The sequence below is a fragment of the Pelodiscus sinensis genome, chromosome 9, assembly GCF_052426305.1.
Source record: "Pelodiscus sinensis isolate ZL-2025 chromosome 9, ASM5242630v1, whole genome shotgun sequence".
NCBI classification, from domain to species: domain Eukaryota; kingdom Metazoa; phylum Chordata; order Testudines; family Trionychidae; genus Pelodiscus; species Pelodiscus sinensis.
In genome coordinates this window covers 27,083,333-27,104,537 of record NC_143060.1, presented here as the reverse complement: position 1 = coordinate 27,104,537, position 21,205 = coordinate 27,083,333, and the positions used below count along the sequence as shown (strand labels likewise).

Genomic DNA, 21,205 nt, shown 5'->3' with positions numbered 1-21,205 from the left:
CCTTTTACCCGGACTTGATCTCTCAGGAGTTTGGCAGACTTCGGCACCCAATCCTTCAATCCCTGTATCTCATGGCATGGAAGCTCCGTGGCTGATGGCCTTTGAGAGGCAGTGCTTGAGCTGAGTTTAGGCAGTTCTCTTGGAAAGCCATAAACCACCAGGTACAAGGGCCTCTTACCCGGTGAAGTGGAAGCACTTAGCACTCTGGTTCTCACCTATGGAGGCCCCAGTTCCAGCCATTTTGGATTACCTCCTAGAACTTAAAACCTGGAGGCTGACCCCCTCTTCTGTAAGGGTGGAATTGACAGCTGTCTCGGCCTTCCACTCAGGGTCATGGAGTAGGTCTATTTTAATGGACTCAATGGTGCACAGGTTTATTAGGTGATCGGATAGGGTTTACCCTCAGGTGCGTAACCCTGTGCCCCCTTGGGATCTAAACCTGGTACTCTCTAGGCTCATGCCCCCCTTTCGAGCCCTTGGCTGCATTCTCTGTTTTGCACCTGTCCTGGAAAGGGTCCTTCCTTCTGGCCATTATCTCTGCTAGGCTCGTTTCAGAGCTGTGGGTCCTAACGGTGGATCCACTGTACACTCCCTCCCACCCCCAAGGACAAGGTCAGGCGTCACCCTCACCCTGTGTTAATGCCTAAGGTGGTGTCCTACTTTCATCTCCATCAGGACATTTTTCTAGAGGTCTTTTACCCAGAACCCCACAATTCTGGGACGGAGCTTTGCACACCTTAGATGTTAGATGAGCCTTAGCCTTTTATTTAGAAAGGACCAAATCCTTTCGTAAGTCCCTCTGCTATTTGTGTCCATAGCTGACAGGATGAAGGGCCTGCCAATGTCAGCCCAACTTATTTTGTCCTGAATCACTTCCTGTATCAAGGAATGCTATGAGCTGGTGTAGGTTCCAGCTCCGCCTACGATGGCCCATTCGACCAGGGCCTGTAAGTCTTCTGCTGCCTTCGTAGCCCAGGTGCCCGTCATAGAGATCCGCAGAGTGGCCACATGGTGGTCAGTGCACACTCTTGTGAATCATTATGGAGGATGCAGTGGTGGGTAGGGCTGTTTTGCATTGGGCTGTTTTGCATTCTGTCTCTCTGTAGGCTCCGACCCTGCCTCCTTGGGTTTGGCTTTGGAGTCACCTAAGTAGAATGGACATGAGCAAGCGCTCGAAGAAAAAAATGGTTACTTACCTTTTGTAACTTTTCTTCGAGATGTGTTGCCCATTCCACATCCCACCCAACTCCCCTGCATCAGAGGATTCTGGCAAGAAGGGATTAAAGGGGTGTAGGGCCAGCAGGGGTATATATGTGCCGCTATAGCGGCACCACTCTAGGGGACTCCCCTGCTGGCCCAACAGGTATAGCTAAGGGAAAATTCTTTGGCAATCTGTGCATGTGGTATGCACACATCTAAGTGGAATGGACATGAACAGCACATCTCGAAGAACAACAGTTATGAAGGTAAGTAACTTTTTTTGTTTTGTTTTTAAGGTTCTCTCTGTTTTGTTTCCAGGTTTTAATGCAAGTCAAGTCACATGATTAATCTAAATCAGCAGTTCTCAAACATCATTGTACTATTAGCAAATTGGGGAGTGGCAATCCTTAATGCACACAAGATGCTGTTTTACTTGCGCACACTAACCTCACATATGCAGTGCATGTGAGGTTATGATACATGGAGGATGCAATTTTTCTTTATAAAATGGAAATCCTCCATGCTGTCTGGGGTTTCAGCAAGAAATATTTCATTACAGTGGGGCTGCACCTATAAAAAGTTGAAGAACCTCTTGCTTAAATTAATATAAAATTATAATACTGCATGGTGTACAGTCAAAGATTAGATCAACATAGCTGTATTGCTCAGGATTGTACAGGTGCAGTGCCATGGCTGTGCAACAGTAATAGCTGTATTGTAGAAATGATCTACATTTATACAGATCAGAAATACTTATATGCAAAAGTATTGGGTTGGGTGCATAATTGTTTGTAGGACTGGAGTCCTATACATGAATGGACATCTACCATAACACAACTCAATAATCTAAATAAAATAGACAAGGTTTTTACAGGAACAACAGAAAAGACTGTTGTGAGTTCCCCCTATTAGATTTATTTCATCAGTTATTCTTAAAGCTTTGTGTATATTTGTATTCAGTTTTTAAAATGGTAAACAAAATGCATGCTAATTTTATTTTTTTTAGAAAAGCTCAAAAAGTAAATTGGTGAATGTGTAAAGGACAAAGACAGCAGAGAAAAATTACATTTGTCAATTCCTATTAAGATATTCCAAATAATGGCAACTATAACATTAATAAAAATCTTCTAAAAAGTAGCTTTCTAAAATTTTTAAAGGTTCATATTACGGTATTTACTTTCATCACCAGGATTACCTATGCAAGTCAGTTTGTCGGGAAATGCGTTAACAGATTCTCTTCTAAATAATTTTACATTCTGGAAAAGCAGTATACTATTGAATACAGCTTGACAGATGTGACGGGATCTAATACTTAGCTTGGATTTCTGTATTCTTACGTAGTGTTTTCTTACATATATTCATTTTGAATCTGTTTTATTCTCTCTTGGTGGTTCCTCATGAATAATTGCACTGTCGTATTTTCATCTGAAGCTGCCATGAAATTTTCTGTTTCCGTAGTTGTCTCAATCATTCTTCTCTGCTGCTGGTAGAGTAACAACTTAACACTTTTAGTAAAGGAACCATTTGTCATGGAATGGCGTGAGGTGGGAGGGAGGCTTATTTTGAAATAGGAAATAAAAAGTCATGATTTTTTTTTGTCTATTTTTACTGTTGTGAGCAATTCTGGTTGTCCAGTGGAGCTATTGGGTAGCTACGGAGCTTGCCTAATATCACCGTGATTTTTTGCCATTTTTATGGGAGAACTGCTAGAATAAGGATTTAATATTAAAGGAATGCCTGAATTTTCTCTCTTTATTGGTGTGCTTTGTATTTAAGTCTTAAATATCAGCCAAGACCATTTTTGTTTCAGCAAAATGTTTTGCTAAACTGTTAAAGTTAAGTGTGCAAGACTGCCTGACTACTTCTTAGTAGATAATCATGGTTGGCATTTAGTTTTTTTTTCTTGTTTTTGCTAGAAAATTTTGGTGAGATATTTCCCTTTGTCTCTGTAGTTATCAGAGACTGTTACAGACGATTGCTGTACTCGAGGCTCAACGTACTCAAGCAGTTCAAGACCTTGAAAGTTTAGGCAGACACCAGAGAGAAGCACTGAGAAATCCCATTGGATTTGTGGAGAGACTCCAAAAGAAGGTATCCAATAGGCATTTCTTAAGTTTTTTATGAGAATTTTTATAACAAATAACTGTTCACCTATAGAAACTAGTGTATGTTATCTATACCTGTGTAAATATTAAGAGGTTCAAATTATTTCTATAGTGATAAAGAACTGTCCTTGGTTCAGGATTGATGGTTTGTTAAATGTTGATTAAACTTATAAAATACGGGTATTTTGACAAAATTAAGTACACATTTTTATAGGAGTATAGAACTGCTCTTGTCTTCAAGCTTTCAATGCCAATGGGCTTTTCAAGACTTCTGTGATTAAAAAGAAAGCATTGTGTGGTCGGGAACGGTATCAAGAAATCATGGCCTTTGACACCAAAGAGATTTTAAATGCTTTGAGTTCAATTATAGGTAGGGTATTTTTATGGCGATTGTGAGCAGGAAACTCAAAATAAAATGAGCTCTGAAGGCATACCACAAATCAGGAGAGTTCCAGTGATTATATCATATCACTGTACATGTGTGGAAGAGAACAAATTTCAGTTAAGAAACTATTTCCTTTTCAAAAGTTTAAAAGGAAGTTTTAAAAATTGTTACAATCGTTAGGTCTTTTTTAAAAGAAAGCAATGATTGACCTTATGCTATGTTAGCAGCTCATTATGCTTCAATAAAAGAGTGATGTTGGTTCTGGGAAATTGCCTTTCCATAGGCATAGTATAAACTTGGGGCCTGATGCATAGCCATTTAAGTTAATGGTTCTGTTTCCATTGATTTCTGTGGGTGCTGAATTGATTTCTAAGCAAATTATAGTTGTGACTCATCCAGCATCCAAGCACTATGCTCTGGCAACTAACCAAATTATGCAGATGCATTTGGGTAGGGGAGTCCATGTCTGTGTGTGTATGAGAGATTGTTGAGCTTAGAAACAAGTGTGCTTATGCTATTGTATTCTCTACGGAAGGCAACAAAATCAGTAAAAACAGTGTCTAATGTTCAGTCATTTTTATTATAGTAGATGTTTACATTTACATGTGGATGTGATTAATCAGTTCTGATAACTGGGTTTCTTTAGTTCTCTTTAGTCTTCTGTGTTTACTTATAGGAATACAGTCTGGTTATACAGTATGAGCTTTTTAACAAATCAGTAACAGGATAGGAAAACTGGAAACACTTGGCTTACTATTCAGTGTAATTCTAAAACTCTATGTCCAATAAACCATCATTGACCGTGCCGCTGCATATTTTATATGCCCTGCTATGTATTGCTCTTTAAAAATACTTTCCCTATATAAGGAATATGTGCTGAATGGCACTTCATATACACACTGTTGGCTAAAAGCAGGATTTCTGTAGTTCTATATCCTTTTGTTTGAATGCTCAGTGATTGCATTAAGTATTGCTTCTCATTTTGATTCTTTCAGGTTGATATAGGACTTCCATATCCTCAAAGAGTTGTCCAGCTGCCTGAGATTGCCTGGGACCAATATACCACCAGCCTTGGGAACTTTGAAAGAGAATTCAAAAACCGGAAACGTAACAGTAGGAGAGCAAAGCTGATTTTTGATAAAGGTAAATGAAAAACTAAGTGTATATTACAGGAAAAATTAACCTGCCATGTTGGTTTAATAACTTCCTTTATGTTGCTTGCATTAGGCTTGCCTGCAAGACCAAAAAGTCCTTTGGATCCCAAGAAGGATGGAGAGTCCATTTCATACTCTGTATTGCCTTTAAGTGATGGTCCAGAAGGTTCTACAAACAGTCGTCCACAGGTAAATGTTATAAAAAAGAAAGTAGGCAAAATTGTACATAATAGTAACTTTTTTAATGGATTCTTTATTAATACTAGATTATGTGGGTAGTGTTAAAATTGTTACAATAAATTTAATGCCTCTATTTCCAAATGTTCAGAAACTCAATCATCAAAACATATGGTGGAATCAGTCTTTTCATGTGACCAAGTCAGAACTTTTTTCTGTCCTCTATCAAAATAATGTTTTCATATATGTTGTTCTTTTACTTGGGTGGAAAAAGGGTTAAAATCAAGTTATCCTAACTTTTTTTCTAAAGTCCTATTCCATGTTATATACTGTATTTAAGCAGATGATAAGAGGGCGACTTTGCGATGAGACCAAACCCGAAACTTTTAACCAGCTGTGGACTGTAGAAGAACAGGTAATGGGAAACCCTAGCTAGCTCGTTAGACCATTTTGTAACCTTACAGTGATGTTCACCAAAATAAACTCAAATTGTGTAGTAATGTTTAAAGTGCTTAATGCTTTGGAATCAAAGATAATATGTATACTTATACATTTTTTGCACCAGTTTGATTTTTTTTTTTTTTTAGTGACAAGCCATGCCTCTTCTAGATTTGGTGTATTAATGTTTGTGATCTTGTCTTGTGCTTGGTTTAGAAAAAACTTGAACAGTTACTTCTGAAGTACCCACCAGAGGAAGTAGAATCCCGACGGTGGCAAAAGATAGCTGATGAACTGGGAAATCGTACTGCAAAACAGGTAATGGGGAATCCATCTCTCTTGTTGCATTGTAAACATTCCAGGAAATACTAGAGGAGATATGTATCTGGTGCTCTTCTGCATAGTTTCTTCAGTGATTAAATTCTTATGTGCAATGTACCTTGCAAAACTCAGGTCAATTCATGAAGAGACAAGGATTTTTTTAGAAACTGTAAAATATATATAGGTAGGAAAAAATTGATTGCTTCTTTGGGAAGAAACCAACGAATTCTTTACTTGCATTAGTGGTGATGCCATGAGATTACAAACATGAATTTCTGCATCTTGAGGATATTGAAATGGCCCACCTGCCATTTGGAGATTTTACAAAAGTCATACAGATTGAACCTCTCAAATCTGAGACTTTCTGGTCCAGTAACACCTGTGGTCTGGCAGGACCCCAGATTCGCTGGACCAAAGAGCTCTGGCGGCTGGGAACAGGAGTTCTGAAAGCGGTGGCAGTGGCTGGGGAGCCTTAGCCCACAACCCAGAGGTGGGCCCAGAAGTAGGGTTGGCAGCCAGCAGGGCAGAATTGCCCTCCCCTGGTATGGCAAACTCCATGGTTCAGGATCATGAAGGTATCAAGCATACTGGACCAAGATACTGGATCATTAAGGTACCAAGAGTACAGGAGATCGTGTGTGTGTGTGTGTGTGTGTGTGTGTGTGTGTGTGTGTGTGTGTGTGTGTAAAAAAATCGGGCATCAGGAAAGTTGCCAAGTCATCAGATCCAACCTATTAATCTTAATATTTTGATGACAAATGTAATGAGTCATCCATGTCAAGGACTGCAGCACTACTAACATCTGTAATAGGACTTTTAAATGTGAAATTATATTGATTTTTAATAAATGCCCACAAACCATGATTAAGCTGTCAGGTCTAATTGTTGTCCATTAGATTTTGACATTGTCCCTATGATAATTTCAAAGTACAGCAACACCAGTTATTCAGACTCATTTACTTTTAACTCCTATTATAAGTTACCATGAATGTAAAATACGTACTCTTTTATTTAGATCAGAAAGAGAGCGTATAAAGGATAGGTTCTTCACCAACACTGTAGAATGGATTAATATATGTCAGTGTTGTTAGACAGTGGATCTGATCAGACGCTGTCTTTGATGCAGTTTCAGAATCAGAAACTTTACTGCTATTCTCAACACCCAGTTTTTTTGAACTCTTTGCAGAATAATAACCTAGGCATTTGCCTTTTATAAATGATACATAAAGTTTAGAATGTCATCTTTCTCTGAAGTTTGTATTTTTCCTGAAGCACTTCAAACATTAGATTTTTTTTAAAGTGGGTATTTGAATTCTTTTTTTAAGTGTCATACATACTTACTCATCTAACATTTAATAATTCATGTTTTTTCTTCTAGGTTGCCAGCAGGGTGCAAAAGTATTTTATAAAACTGACTAAAGCTGGCATTCCAGTACCAGGCAGAACTCCAAACTTGTATTTATATTCCAAAAAGGTAAGACTAGATTATAGCAGAAGACTTCATATTTGCATGTGCATATGTGTAAATACATTTTAAAAATTAAGGACCCTACTTTTAAAGTATTGAATGGATTTTTTTTTATTAAATAGACTGCTTATCCCAAGTTATATGTATCTATTATTTTACTGTTGTTAGCACCAAAGAGCAAGCTGGATTCTCTTCTGGTTTGCACTTTGTTTTAAGTAAATTCCTGTTGCATAATCTTTGTTGATGATGAAGTACCATCCAGAAACGCACAGCTTTCAGCTCCCAGGTTGAGTTTCAGGATAGACAGCTTTGTCCCTCTTGTTTCTTGCAGCATACGCGCACACACACACACATAAAATGACCAAATTTTATCTATTTGAGAGAGAAAAAAAATAAAACTCTAGCAATGACTGTGAAAATGTCATCTTTCAGAGAAGAACAAAAATTAAAAAACACAGAAGATGATTTTTCACAAAAATGATTACATTTAAATTAGCACAGCCACAGAGTTAAGTCTGAAACATCATGCTTTTCTGAGGTCTGCAAATCCTCTAAGATGTAAGATCATCCACACTTTGTGTGTACACATTTATTTTACTATATTTTTCCTCTCTTGGTGTTCACACCTCCACTGACTGAATTGACCTCATTATCTCTAGCCTTATTCTTGATTTGTACTCTTTTCTTATGCCTGTATATTTATACCTGCCTCTGGAATTTCCACTACATGCATCTGACGAAGTGGGTCTTTGCCTATGAAAGCTTATGCTCCTATAAATCTGTTAGTCTATAAGGTGCCACAGGACTCCTCATTGCATTTATTTTACTTTGGAGGATAGGGACATAATTCAAAATGACCTTAGCAAGTTAGAGAAATGGTCAGAGGTAAACAGGATGAGGTTTAATAAAGAGAAATGCAAAGTGCTCCACTTAGGAAGGATCAATCAGTTCCATACATACAAGATGGGAGGCGACTGTCTAGGAAGGAGCATGGCGGAAAGGGATCTAAGGGTCGTAGTGGACCACAAGTTGAATATGAGTCAACAGTGTGATGCTGTTGTAAAAAAAGCAAATATCATTCTAGGTTGTATCAACAGGTGTGTTGTAAGCAAAACTCATGAAGTCATTCTGCCGCTCTACTCTGCACTAGTTAGGCCTCAGCTGGAGTACTGTGTCCAGTTCTGGGCGCCACATTTCAAGAAAGATGTGGAGAAATTGGAAAGGGTACAGAGAAGAGCGACAAGAATGATTAAAGGTTTAGAGAACATGACCTATGAAGCCAGGCTTCATGAACTGGGCTTGTTTAGTTTGGAAAAAAGAAGATTAAGGGGGGACATGATAGCGGTTTTCAAATATCTAAAAGGGTGTCACAAGGAGGAAGGAGAAAATGTGTTCCTCTTGGTTTCTGAGGACAGGACAAGGAGTAATGGGCTTAAAGTGCAGCAGGGGAGGTTTAGATTGGACATTAGGAAAAAATTCCTAACTGTCAAGGTGGTCAAATATTGGAATAAATTGCCAAGGGGAGGTGGTGGAATCTCCCTCTCTGGAGATATTTAAGAACAGGTTAGATAGACATCTGTCAGGGATTGTGTAGACGGAGCTTGGTCCTGCCTTGAGGGCGGGGGGCTGGACTCGATGACCTCTCGAGGTCCCTTCCAGTCCTATTATTTTATGATTCTCTATGATTCTATAAGTCTCAGCAGTATCAGCTCCTTAATTAAGACTGTTCTCCATCAGAGTTATTTGTACAAAAAACCTTTCAGAAGACGCTAACGTTGCTGCCACTTCAGAACTTAAAAATCAGCATTCTTTTATCCATCCAGATCTAGTTACTATACTTGATGACCTGAGGACAGTTGGAGAAAAAATACATCTCCTCAGTTTGTTTTAAACATAAACACAGAACAGTACAGGATGTTAGCAAACTGTGGCCTATTGCATCTGCTGTGTAACTATAATATTTATTTCTTCATGGGTAATTTTATAATTCTTTTAAAAATATTTGTCCCCCAAAGTTTACAGAGATTGTCTAATTTCCTTCGCATTATGGTACTCGGTAAGTATTAGGCGGGGCTAAAAATGGAATTGATGTTCAATTTTATATTAATTTATACATTGTGAATTTTTTTTATAATGGAAAACTTTCCAGACAGTTTTTCTAAAAGACATGGAACTGATAGTTATGCTTGCTTTCATATTTTAGCTCTGAATACTAGATTCACACTGGAACAGTTGAGTTTTTCCCAGGTTCACTCCACCATTCTGTCCTGAAGGAGTGTGGGATCTCCCTCCTCTCTAAACTTCTAAACAATAAAAGAAATGTTTTATTGAGGATGGGTAAATTGAGCTCTGCTAATGGAGTAGTCTGCTTAAATCACCACGGGTTCTCTCACTATTCCCAGATCTGTAAGTGGAGCTAACACAGAATGATGGAAAATATTTGCACGTGGTACGATAAGGTTGCTTCATGATTATACTATGATTATGGTTGTTCACATACTTAAAATGCACACAAAATACCTGCTTTGTACCCAGTATTCATTGTGTGCCATCTGCATGCTGATACATCTGCTTAATATATTACTGTGGACAAATTTTAAAAAATGTAAAATATGCAGACTGTACTCATAAAATAGATGCACTACAAGCAGAAGTAATTCAGGTTTCTCCACATTGACTTATCAGACTCTGTTACTGTAGATCAGTGGTCTCCAACCTTTTTACACCCAAGATCACTTTTTAAATGTCAGGGCAAGCCAAGATCTACTCCGTCCCTTCCCCAAAACCCCACCCCTTCCTTGAGGCCCCACCCTCTCCATTCCCCTCCTCCATCACTTGCTGTCTACACCCCTTACTCACTCTCACTGGGATGAGACAGGAGATGTGGGCTCTGGGGTGGGAATGAGGGATTTGAGTGTGGGAAGGGGTGCAAGCCCTGGGTGGAAATTTGGGTGCAGGAGAAGGTGGAGAAGGAGATGCTGGCTCAGGGAGGGGGCTCCAGGCTGGAGAGTGTTGGGATCAGGTGCAGGATTGAGGTGCTGAGAGATCCACAGACTTGCGGATATCAGTGTGTAGGAGTTCGGGTTGTGGTATATGATGGGCTCAGTGTAGAGGGGTCTGGTATACGATGGGCTCAGAGCGTAGGTTTGCAGTGTGTGGGTGGTGCAGGAGTGTTGTGGCACAAGACTGGATATGTGGGGGTGCAGGAGTTTGGGGATGTGGGGAGCTTTGGGCAGGGGATTCAGGGGTATGATGGGCTCAGATTTCGGAGGTGTGGGGGTGCAGGAGTGTTACGATGCTGCGGCCAGATGGGGATTTGGCTCCAGTTGGGGGCTTGCTGGCCAGGCTTCATTTTAAAATAAAATATGTTCAACACAAAACGTTTCAACATTGTCTTTATTTGTGGGAGAGGCAGGGAACATTTTTTGGGTTAGGGGGCCACTAACCCATAGAAAAATCAGTCAGGGACCTCACAAGTGTGATGCAAAAAGCCAACCCCTCCAAAAAAAACCCAACCCTCACTGGTGTGTCCCTAACTGAGACACCTCACTCCCCTGGCACTCCAGCCCCATGGGGGGTAGGGTAGGTTAGGACTGAGGTTCAAGGCCTCAGGCCAGATTAACATTTCTGGGGTTCCAGAGTGTCATGGCTCCTTCCCCACTCTGGCATGATAAATGCAGAAGTGGGGGCCAGCAAAAGTACCCCAAAACCTTATCTATCAGGCTTTAAAACTTCCCTCCAAAACCTTAACCTAGATTTTAGGGATAAAACTCCGCTGCCATCACCCAAATATTAATAAAGGAATCAAGGAGAGACTACTTGGGAAATCTCACCCCTAAAGTACAAACCAGGACACACAAATTAACCAATACCAGGTTAATTAAAAAGAAAAGAGAGAGAACTTTTATTATCACCACAATATTCCTGTTGCAAGCATAATGACAAGATGGAACAGTAACAAAATAATATACTCGTGGAGAAGAAATTTACTATGGGCCAGGAACTTAGTTACAAAGGAGAGCAAAACCCATTTTTAAATGCACAGACCAGATCCCATTTCACAAGCCATAAAACAATAAAACCTAACGGATTTATCTAAACTTTATCCTACTTACAGACTGTGAAGAGTATTTTCTTAGAGGGAGACATCCTGTCCCCTTCAATAGCTGGAGAGAAACTACCCAGAGACAAAGGAGGGAAAAACAAACATTCCTTTGTCCCCATTAGAAATTCCTACCTACATCCCTATTGGCCAACTCTACCTGAGTTAGGTACAGTTGACCCCTTAGTCCCCAGGCTGCTGGCCATCTCTTATGATCGTGACACAGGGTTAGTGGATTTTGTGGACACCCCTATGCTCTTGGGTGGGGCCAGAAATAATGGATCCAGTGTGCAGGACAGAGCTGCCAGTGAATGGGATAGGGATGGGGGTACAAAATCTGGATGAGAAGTAGGGTACAGGAGCAATCTGGGGGTAAGTGTCTGGCCAGGAGGGAAGGGGCAGGAACAACAGGTTTCTGGTGGATGTCTGGGCAGGGGTCAGGAGCAGGGTGCTGGTGGGTATCTGGGCAGGAGAGAGGGGGTGGGTGCTGATGGATGTCTGGTCGGGGGGGCAAGAGCAGCGTGCTGGTGGGTGTCTGGCCAGGAGGTTGGAGGAGGCAGGAGCAGGGTGCTGGTGGGTGTCTGGCTAGGGGAGTGGGGGAGGGGCAGTTTGGCTGGTATCTGGGGGTCTCCAGGGACAAGTATCTCTTGGCAAGGATCTGCAGGCAGTGCTGGAGGAAGCACATGTACAGCTCCTTTAAGAAAACCAGGATCTTGATCCTCTGCTGCCATCTTAACCACCATCCCCTTCTCACCCACCCCCACCTCCCTGGTACACAGGGGAAGGAAGGCAAGACAAGAAAGTGTGTGTGTTGCTGTGGTGAGAGGAGGAACAGCGCATGCTCTTCCTGAGAAACGGGATCTGACATGGAGCCATGGGACTTCTTCCTCCTCCCCATCACTGCAGGAAGCTGGTTTTGGGTCCAATTTCGTGAGAGGCAGGAGGCTATCATGCCAGCTGAGGCTCCTTATTGCCGGGGCTGGGAACACTGCATCAAGATTGACTGGTAGTGCCTCTGTCATTGACCAGTCAATCACGATTGACTGGTTGGTGACTGCTGTAGATAGTCTGTCGATAATTTAATTTAGATCAGGGCTACTCAACTTTGGAAGGCCCGGGGGCTACAATGATACTTAAAGTACATGCCGCAACTTAAATGTGATTGCATATACATGCAAATATATATATGCAAATAGCTTCTTTCACACTGACAGGCATGAATACAAAGCACTTCCCACAATACCCTTGCACCTCTTTCCAACACCCTGTACTCGTCTGTTCCAGCCAGCCCATCCGCTTTCATCTTTCAATGCTCATTCCACCTGGGAGACCTCTTCCCAGCAGAGGCCATGTTCAAAGGATCTTGCATGCGGGCTGCGTGTTGAGCTCCACGTAAACCCAAACCGCACCATGGGCCGCAAACAAACAGTCTGCGGGCTACATGCAGCCCACGGGCTGAGTGTTGAGTAGCCCTGGTTTAGACTACAGTCCTATTCCGTCCTGGGACTTCATGGATGTTGCCATTTATGAGCATGCTAGAAGATTTACCCACTTCATCTCCACTGCTCTCTCTAAAGAGCAGTTGGGGAATGGGAGGCTCAGAGCTGGGGCAGTCTTGGATTGGGAGGGTGTACGCCCAGCCATCTCCTTTCGCCTGCCTGGTGATTGTCTCTTTTCTGTATGATTTAATGAGAAGCTATCCCATTCTAGGTACATCCCACTTTCCTGGTACAACCAAAACCTTTGCTATAAGTTATGATAAGAAGAAATTGTACATGTAATTTGGTGGCCCTAACTCTTAATGTTTAGGATGAGTTTTCAGACAGGCAAACTCTCTCAAATATATAGTAGAAGATTATGTTGGTGGCCTTTGTGATGTGGATGTGTCTGTCTGAGGGAACTGAACTGAACTTTTTTAACCCAAGATTCTGAATAGCCATTATAGAATCATAGAACAGTAGAATTAGAAGGGACCTTGAGAGGTTGAGTCCAGTCCCTTGCCCTCACGGCAGGACCCAGTATTGTCTAGGCCAGGGGTGGACAATAATTTTTGGCTGGGGGCCACTTGAAAAATTTTTCAAGTGACCCCAGGCTGCCCTGGAAGGGACGGGGCCTAAACCAGAAGGGGTGGAGCCTGGATGCTTCTGGGCTTCCCCAGACCATGATTGGTCTGGAGGTGGGGAAACCCCTTTGCCCCCCCTTCCCACTAGGCACCCGTGCCAGGGTTGATCCGTGCCAGGGTTGATCCGGCCCACAGAGGCCCTACTGCTCCCCCACTCCCAGGCTAATCAGGACTTGGGGGAATGTACAAAGCCTCCGTCTGCCCTCCCCTCCCTCCCCTGCCAGGAGTACACAGCACTTCAAAGTGCCACACTCTCCTCATAGGGCAGGAAGAGGCTTCATGCACTCTCTCCACCCCCAGAGCAGAGGAAGAGCAGAGAAAACTTTGCACAGCTCCCCTGCTCCCAGGCCAATCATGGCTTGGGGGAGGGAGAGCGCGTGACATCTCCTTGAGCCCTGCGAGCAGCACATGGTGCTTCAAAGCTCCGCATGCTCCTAGCAGGGCAGGAGGAAGCTTCGTGCTCTCCCCTGCCCCCAGGCCCTAATTGGCCTGGGGGTGGGGTAGCAGTAGGGCTTCCGCAGGCTGGATCAACTCGCTTGGCGGGCCAGATCCAGCTCGTGGAGGCCCTTTTGCCCACCCCTGGTCTAGACCATCATGGAAGGGTATAAACTGTTCAGGAAGAACAGGTGGGGGAGAAAAGGAGGAGGAGTTGCATTGTATGTAAGAGAGCAGTATGATTGCTCGGAGCTCCAGTACTTAGAGGGAGAAAAGACTGTTGAGAGTCTATGGGTTAAATTTAGAGGTGGAAGCAACAGGATGTTGTATTTGGTATCTACTATAGACCGCTGGATCAGGTGGATGAGGTAGACAAAGCTTTCTTTGGACAACTTCAGAGAAGGTTCCAGATCGCAGGCCCTGATTCTCAGGGTCGCCCTGACATCTGTTGGGAGACCAATAAAGCAGTACACAGGCAATCCAGGAAGTTTTTGGAGAATGTTGGGGCTAACTTCTTGGTAGAAGTGCTGAAGGAACCGACCAGGGGACCATGCCCAGCTTGACCTGCTGCTCACAAAGATGGAGGAACTAGTAGGGGAAGTAGAGGTAGGTGACAGCCTAGGAAGCAGTGATCATGAGATTGTAGATTTCAGGATCCTGACCAAAGGAAGAAAGGCGAGTAGCAAAATGCACACCCTAGACTTCAGAAGAGCAGACTTTGACTCCCTCAGAGAACCGATGGGCAGGATTCCCTGGGATGCTTACATGAAGGGGAAAGGAGTCCAGGGGAGCTGGCAGTATTTTAAAGAAGCCTTATTAAAGGCACAGGAAGAAACCATCCTGATGCACAGCAAGAAAAGCAAATATGGTAGACGACCAGATTGGCTTACCGGGGACATCCATGGTGAGCTTAAACACGAAAAGGAAGCTTACAAGAAGTGGAAACTTGGACAGATGACTAGGGAGGAGTATAAATATATTGCTCGAGAATGTAGGGTAGTTATCAGGAAGGCAAAAGCGCAACTGGAATTGCAGCTGGCAAGGGATGTGAAGGGTAACAAGAAAGGTTTCTACAGGCATGTTAGCAATAAGAGAGTGATCAGAGAGGGTGTGGGGCTCTTATTGGATGAGTGAGGTAACCTAGTGACAGATGATGTGGGGAAAGCTGAAGTACTCAATACTTTCTTTGCCTCTGTCTTCACGGACAAGGTCAGCTCCCAGACAAATGCACTAGGCAACACAGTATGGGAAGGAGGTAGACAGCCCTTGGTGGGGAAAGAACAGGTTAGGAACTATTTAGCAAAGCTAACCATACGCAAATCCATGGGCCCGGATTTAATGCATCCGAGGGTACTGAGGGAGTTGGCAAATGTCATTGTGGAGCCTTTGGCCATTATCTCTGAGAACTCATGGATAGATCCCTGAAGATTGGAAAAAGGCAAATGTAGTGCCCATCTTTAAAAAAGGGAAGACGGACAATCCAGAGAACTACAGACCTGTCAGCCTTACCTCAGTCTCCGAAAAAATCATGGACGGGATCCTTAAGGAATCCATTTTGAGGCACTTGGATGAGAGGAAAGTGATCAGGAATAGTCAACATGGATTTACCAAGGGCAAGTTGTGCCTGACCAATCTGATTAGATTCTATGATGAGGTAACTGGCTCTGTGGATATGGGAAAGTCACTGGATGTGATATACCTTGACTTTAGCAAAGCTTTTAATACGTTCCCTCACAATATTCTTGCCAGCAAGATAAGGGAGTATGGATTGGATAAATGGACTGTAAGATGGATAGAAAGTTGGCTGGACTGTCGGGCCCAACGTGTAGTGATCAGTGGCTCGATATCAGGATGGTGGTCGGTTTCTAGCGGAGTGCCCCAGGGATCTGTTCTTGGACCGATTTTGTTCAACATCTTTATTAATGATCTGGATGAGGGGATAGATTGCACCCTCAGCAAGTTCATAGATGCACACAGCTAGGGGGAGAGGTAGATACTCTGGAGGGCAGGGATAGGGTCCAGAGTGACCTGGACAGATTAGAGGATTGGGCCAAAAGAGATCTGATGAGGTTCAACAAGGACAAGTGTAGCGTCCTGCTCTTGGAATGGAAGAATCTCAAGCATTGTTACAGGCTGGGGACCGAATGGCTAAGTAGCAGTTCTGCAGAAAAGGACCTGGGGATTATAGTGGATGAGAAGCTGGGTATGAGTCAATAGTGTGCCCTGTAGCCAAGAAGGCGAATGGCGTATTAGGGTGCATTAGGAGGAGCATTGCCAGTAGATCTAGAGAAGTGATTATTCCCCTTTATTTGGCTCTGGTGAGGCCACATCTGGAATATTGTGTCTAGTGCTGGACCCCCCCACTATAGAAAGGATGTGGACACATTGGAGAGGATCCAGAGGTGGACCACCAGAATGATTAGGGGCCTGGAGGGCATGCCCTATGAGGAGAGAATGAGGGATTTGGGTTTGTTTAGTCTGCAGAAGAGAAGAGTGAGGGGGGATTTAATAGCAGCCTGCAACTTCCTGAAGGGAGGTTCCAAAGAGGATGTAGAAAGGCTGTTCACAATAGTGACGGATGGCAGAACAAGGAGCAATAGTCTCAAGTCACAGTGGGAGAGGTCTAGGTTGGATATTAGGAAAAACTATTTCACTAAGAGGGTGGAGAAGCACTGGAATAAGTCACCTAGGGAGGTGGTAGAATCTCCATCCCTAGTGGTGTTTAAGTCTCGGCTTGACAGAGCCCTGGCTGGGTTGACTTAGTTGGGATTGGTCCTGCCTTGGGCAGGGGGCTGGACTTGATGACCTCCTGAGGTCTTTTCCAGCTCTGAGTCTATTCCTGTTAGTTAAGAGCAGGTTAGACAAACATCTATCTCCAGAGATAGAGATTCCATAACCTCCCTAGGCAAATTATTCCACAGTTTAACCATCCTGACAGGAAGTTTTTCCTATTGTCCAAACTAAACCACCCTTGCTGCAAGGAAACATTGTACAGAAGAGTAATGGTCATAATGCATGAGGTGGCAAGCTTCCGCCCACATTGCAACTGAATAAGTACAAGCATAGTGTTAGGGACTGCAAAAAATGCTGTTTTTTCAGTTGAGAGATGAAACTGAATTCTTCAAGTAATTATTTGTATCTGTATTATACTGAGGTTATGTGCCATGCTCCCGGAGCTAGGGCTTTTCAAAGTAGTATTGTTTGGCAATCCATACATACCCTCTTCTGTCTCCTGGCTTTACCCCAGATGATAAAGTGCATGGTGCCCACAGTCCCTTCTCTAGTTCCTTCGCATTGCCTCATTGAGTCTGAGCCTTTGCTCTCCAGTTATCCTTGTGATGCAGTTTCCAAAACTTTTTGTTCAACTATTTTTGTTCAGATTTTCTTTTTATACCCGAGTTAGGACTTGGGATGCTATTTCATCGGTGTTTCAGTCCAACTTCCTGCTTCCCCTCCTGCAGTATGTGGATATGGGTACTGGCTTATGTCAGAGTTGCTGGGGTTCAAAACCTGTGCTTCCTGCCCTCACTTGTTTTCTGTCAACAATGAGCACAAACTCTGTTTTTACTGCTTGGGGGAGTTCCACATTGTGTCCAGGTGCAATAGATGGCTCTCCTTTCCTGCCCGTTCTTGAGAGAGCTGGACTCTCTGATTTAGGCAGTACAAACTGTCATAGGAGCAGCCAGGGAACTTCCACTGTACATCCGCTTGAATGGGCAATGCCTACTTCAGAGCCTCCATCGGGCTCTACCAGTACCAATACTAAGGAGGCTGTGCTGGGGCCTAGCCATGAACCTAGGAAGCATGCACATAGCCATTGGAATAAGTCTTCCTCCAAGTCCAAGAAGGATTCAGTACAATTCCTGAGTTTTAGCAACAAAGGAGCTATACATTCAAGCCTCACAAGACCAAGAAACCAATCACTAGGTCCTCCAGTACCTATCACGGATCCTCTGGTTCTACCAGCATTCTGGGAGCTATTGATCTCCAGACAGATGCATTTCCTGGTACTGGCTTCTATAGCAGAATGGATACCGTTGACCCCTGGGAGACTTGGAAGCACCCTGGGTCTCTACAAATTATTTGCAGTGGAGGGACTTCAATCTCTACGGGCTTTGATCTGATCACCATCTCAAAGATACACAGCAGGAGTGTAGCAGAGGACAGGTGACATGGTCCACCACTCCAGTTCTGCAAATATGACGACCAGTGGGTTACAGTGGCACTGTGGTATTTCCCCATCTGCGTTTCCTGCAGAGTTGGTATCTGGGATAGCGGTCACTCACTATGCAATAGTAGGATCAACTGGTTTGGCCATACTAGAGTTCAAGACCCCAATATTCACCCTTATAATGATCCTGCTATGCACCACCACCACAACCTTCAACAGATAGGTTGTCTGACCTAGTACTGGATGATGTACCAGTTAGCCCAAATCAGATGGCACCGATGGATCTAAAGAGGCATCCATCACATTCTCCAAACTCATCTATGTCCTCAGTCCTCTCCTCTCCATCAGATGATTAACACCAATTCCAAGAATTGCGGTGGAGGTACTCTAGAGATCCCATTAGAGGAAATACAAGAAAGTCCGCACCAGCTACTTGATATCATACATGATTCTGTACTAGCAAAGGTGTCCATACCAATCAGTGATTCCATCTTCCATCCAGCATTCAGTGTATGGCATACCTTGGCCACATGTACACTCACCCCAAAAGGAGTTGTACAGAGATACTATGTCCTCACAAAAGAGTCAGATCTACTGTTCACTCATTGTCATCGGTCCACAAAGTGGCTTCAGAGCATTCCAGACAATAATACCTCTTCTCCATCCCATCCAATAGAGATGGTAAATGCTGGATCTCAGTGACAGAAAGATCTTCCTCAGTGAGGTCCAGTTTCTTATTTCAAATTATGTAGCTTGATCTCCCAAGTATGACTTTATTTAACTGAGCCAGTTAGGTGAGTCCACAGACAACCTGCCTTAGCAAGATTGGAAGTTCTTGCCAGTTCTTCAGAAGGGCAAGTTACTTACCAGGTTCATGTGATAAAACCTTAGTGGACTCCCCAGACATGGCTTCCTGTGTCTTGGCAGTGAGGATTGTCATGAGGGAGGATTCCTGATTACACTCCTTTGGCTTCACCAGGAAGTTGAAGAACGTTATAGCAGACCTCCCATTCAACGAATTGTATCTCTTCAGTCAGAAGATGGACAAGTCCCTGTGGTCCTTAAAGGACTCTAGAGCTTCTCTGAGTATCTACACACCAGCACTCAAAAAAGAAATTCTACCATCAACCTCATCATGTTGCAATAAGGCCCCACGACTATACCATCAGTGTACCTACAAGCCTCCTGAAAAGTGCCCTAATGTTCACAGACCCCATCTGCATACATCAACTGTCCAGTCATCTATGCATCACACCAAATTGTCGCATAAGATGTATTTGAATGTCCTTAGAGAGACATCTACCACTCCATATTCCAATGTCCGTCCTACCTACCACCTTCAGTGGCCACCTAAAACTTTTTTTCTGCATGGAAAGCTAGCATGCGTGGAAAACCTTAACAATGGCCAAGTGGGTTCTAAATGTCATGTAGGGTGGCAATGCCATGGATTTTACACTTACGGAGATGCTTCCACCTTACGCTCCTCCTTGGCCCACCCATGCAACAACCTCTTCCAATTAGAGGTCGACTCCCTAATGTGGAGAGCTACTTTGGAACTAATCCTAAACCTCTTGAAAAGAATAGGGTTCTACTCTAGCTATTTCCTAGTCCACACACAAGAATGGAGGATGGAGATTATTACTGGGCCTTCAATGCCTCCACCATTCAGTTTCCAAATCAAGACTCCACAGAGTCATGCTTGGAATAGTCATTCTCTTCCTTGACAAAGGCATGTATTTTCTGGCTCTCAAAATGCAGAATGGCTACGTCCATGTCAATACCTGACGCACCTGTTCTTGAGGTTCAAGGTGAGACCTCAGCATCTTTGATAGGGTTCTACTGTCAGAATTACTGCTGCCTCACAAGTGTTCCAAAAATGTGTGGCAGCTAATGTCAGAGGATCTTGTCTGATAGAAGCATTTACAAAGAAGTGTCGGTATAAAAAGAAAATCAACTTTTCATCTATGCAGTTGATGGAATTCACAGGAGCTTACATGATGCAAATTCTGCCCGAACCTATTTACCATGGGAAAGATTCCAGACAATAAGGGCTCGTCTACACTGGCCCCTTTTCCGAAAGGGGCATGCTAATTTCACAGGTCGTAATAGGGAAATCCGCGGGGGATTTAAATATCCCCCGTGGCATTTAAATAAAAATGTCTGCCGCTTTTTTCCGGCTTCTAGAAAAGCCGGAAAAGAACGTCTACACTGGCCCCGATCCTCCGGAAAAAAGCCCTTTTCCAGAGGATCTCTTATTCCTACTTTGAAGTAGACGCTCTTTTCCGGCTTTTCTAGAAGCCGGAAAAAAGCGGTGGACACTTTTATTTAAATGCCGCGGGGGATATTTAAATCCCCCGCGGATTTCCCTATTACGACCTGTGAAATTAGCATGCCCCTTTCGGAAAAGGAGCCAGTGTAGATGTAGCCAATGGGAACTTCGTTAAGGGAAGTCACAAAGAGTTTTGGCCAATATCTGCCGCTCTGTTATACATCATGCCATTCGCTTGTCTATACCTGTGCCGCCTTTGGCTACAAAGGTTCTGTTCCTCCATTCCTGAACCTATGCATTCTCTAGTCTGCATGCCACCAGAAGTTCTCTCAACAGTGAATAAACCCAATACATATCTATTTGGGAATCGCCTTTCTCCTGTCTCCACCCACCAAGATGATCATAATAGGTTACTGCATGACACAAGGCACCTGGCTAGTGCAGGCAGCCATGATGCTTTTAAACATACAGTAAAACTCCATTGGTCTGGCATCCAATGGTTCGGCACTACTGATGGTCCGGCACCGTCGGGAACCCGGACGTGCTCCGGGCAGCTGGACAATTGGAGCTGCTCTGAGCCCGGCTTCCCCGATTCAGCTGCTGCTGAAACTGACCAGCAGCTGAATTGGGGAAGCTGGGGGCAGAGTAGCTGGGGTGCTGCTGTATTGGTCTGGTAGCACTGCCCCTCGGGGCTGCAGGACCAACCCGGCAGCACCCCAGCTGCTCTTGGGGATGCCGGCAGCACCCCAGCTGCTCTGTCCTAGGCGTCCCTGATTCAGCCGCTGCTGAAACTGACCAGCGGCTGATTCCAGGAAGCCCGGGGCAGAGCAGATCCCCCCCCCAACCCCCCTTCCGATA

The 21,205-nt window shown here is 43.6% G+C and overlaps 1 protein-coding gene across 9 annotated transcripts in view; it reads left to right on the top strand.

The window, feature by feature from the left end:
* ZZZ3 (zinc finger ZZ-type containing 3) overlaps positions 1-21,205 on the top strand; it is a 120,749-nt gene that overhangs the window by 78,829 nt on the left and 20,715 nt on the right. For 6 of the 9 annotated variants that reach the window (XM_075936293.2, XM_075936294.2, XM_075936299.2 and 3 more), the window contains 6 exons: positions 3,153-3,291; positions 4,686-4,833; positions 4,918-5,033; positions 5,362-5,436; positions 5,676-5,777; positions 7,159-7,254. In XM_075936293.2, coding sequence (XP_075792408.2) covers positions 3,153-3,291; positions 4,686-4,833; positions 4,918-5,033; positions 5,362-5,436; positions 5,676-5,777; positions 7,159-7,254 — 676 coding nt within the window. The remainder of the gene's footprint in view (positions 1-3,152; positions 3,292-4,685; positions 4,834-4,917; positions 5,034-5,361; positions 5,437-5,675; positions 5,778-7,158; positions 7,255-21,205) is intronic. The other 3 variants (XM_075936297.2, XM_075936300.2, XM_075936298.2) reach the window with 2 other exon arrangements.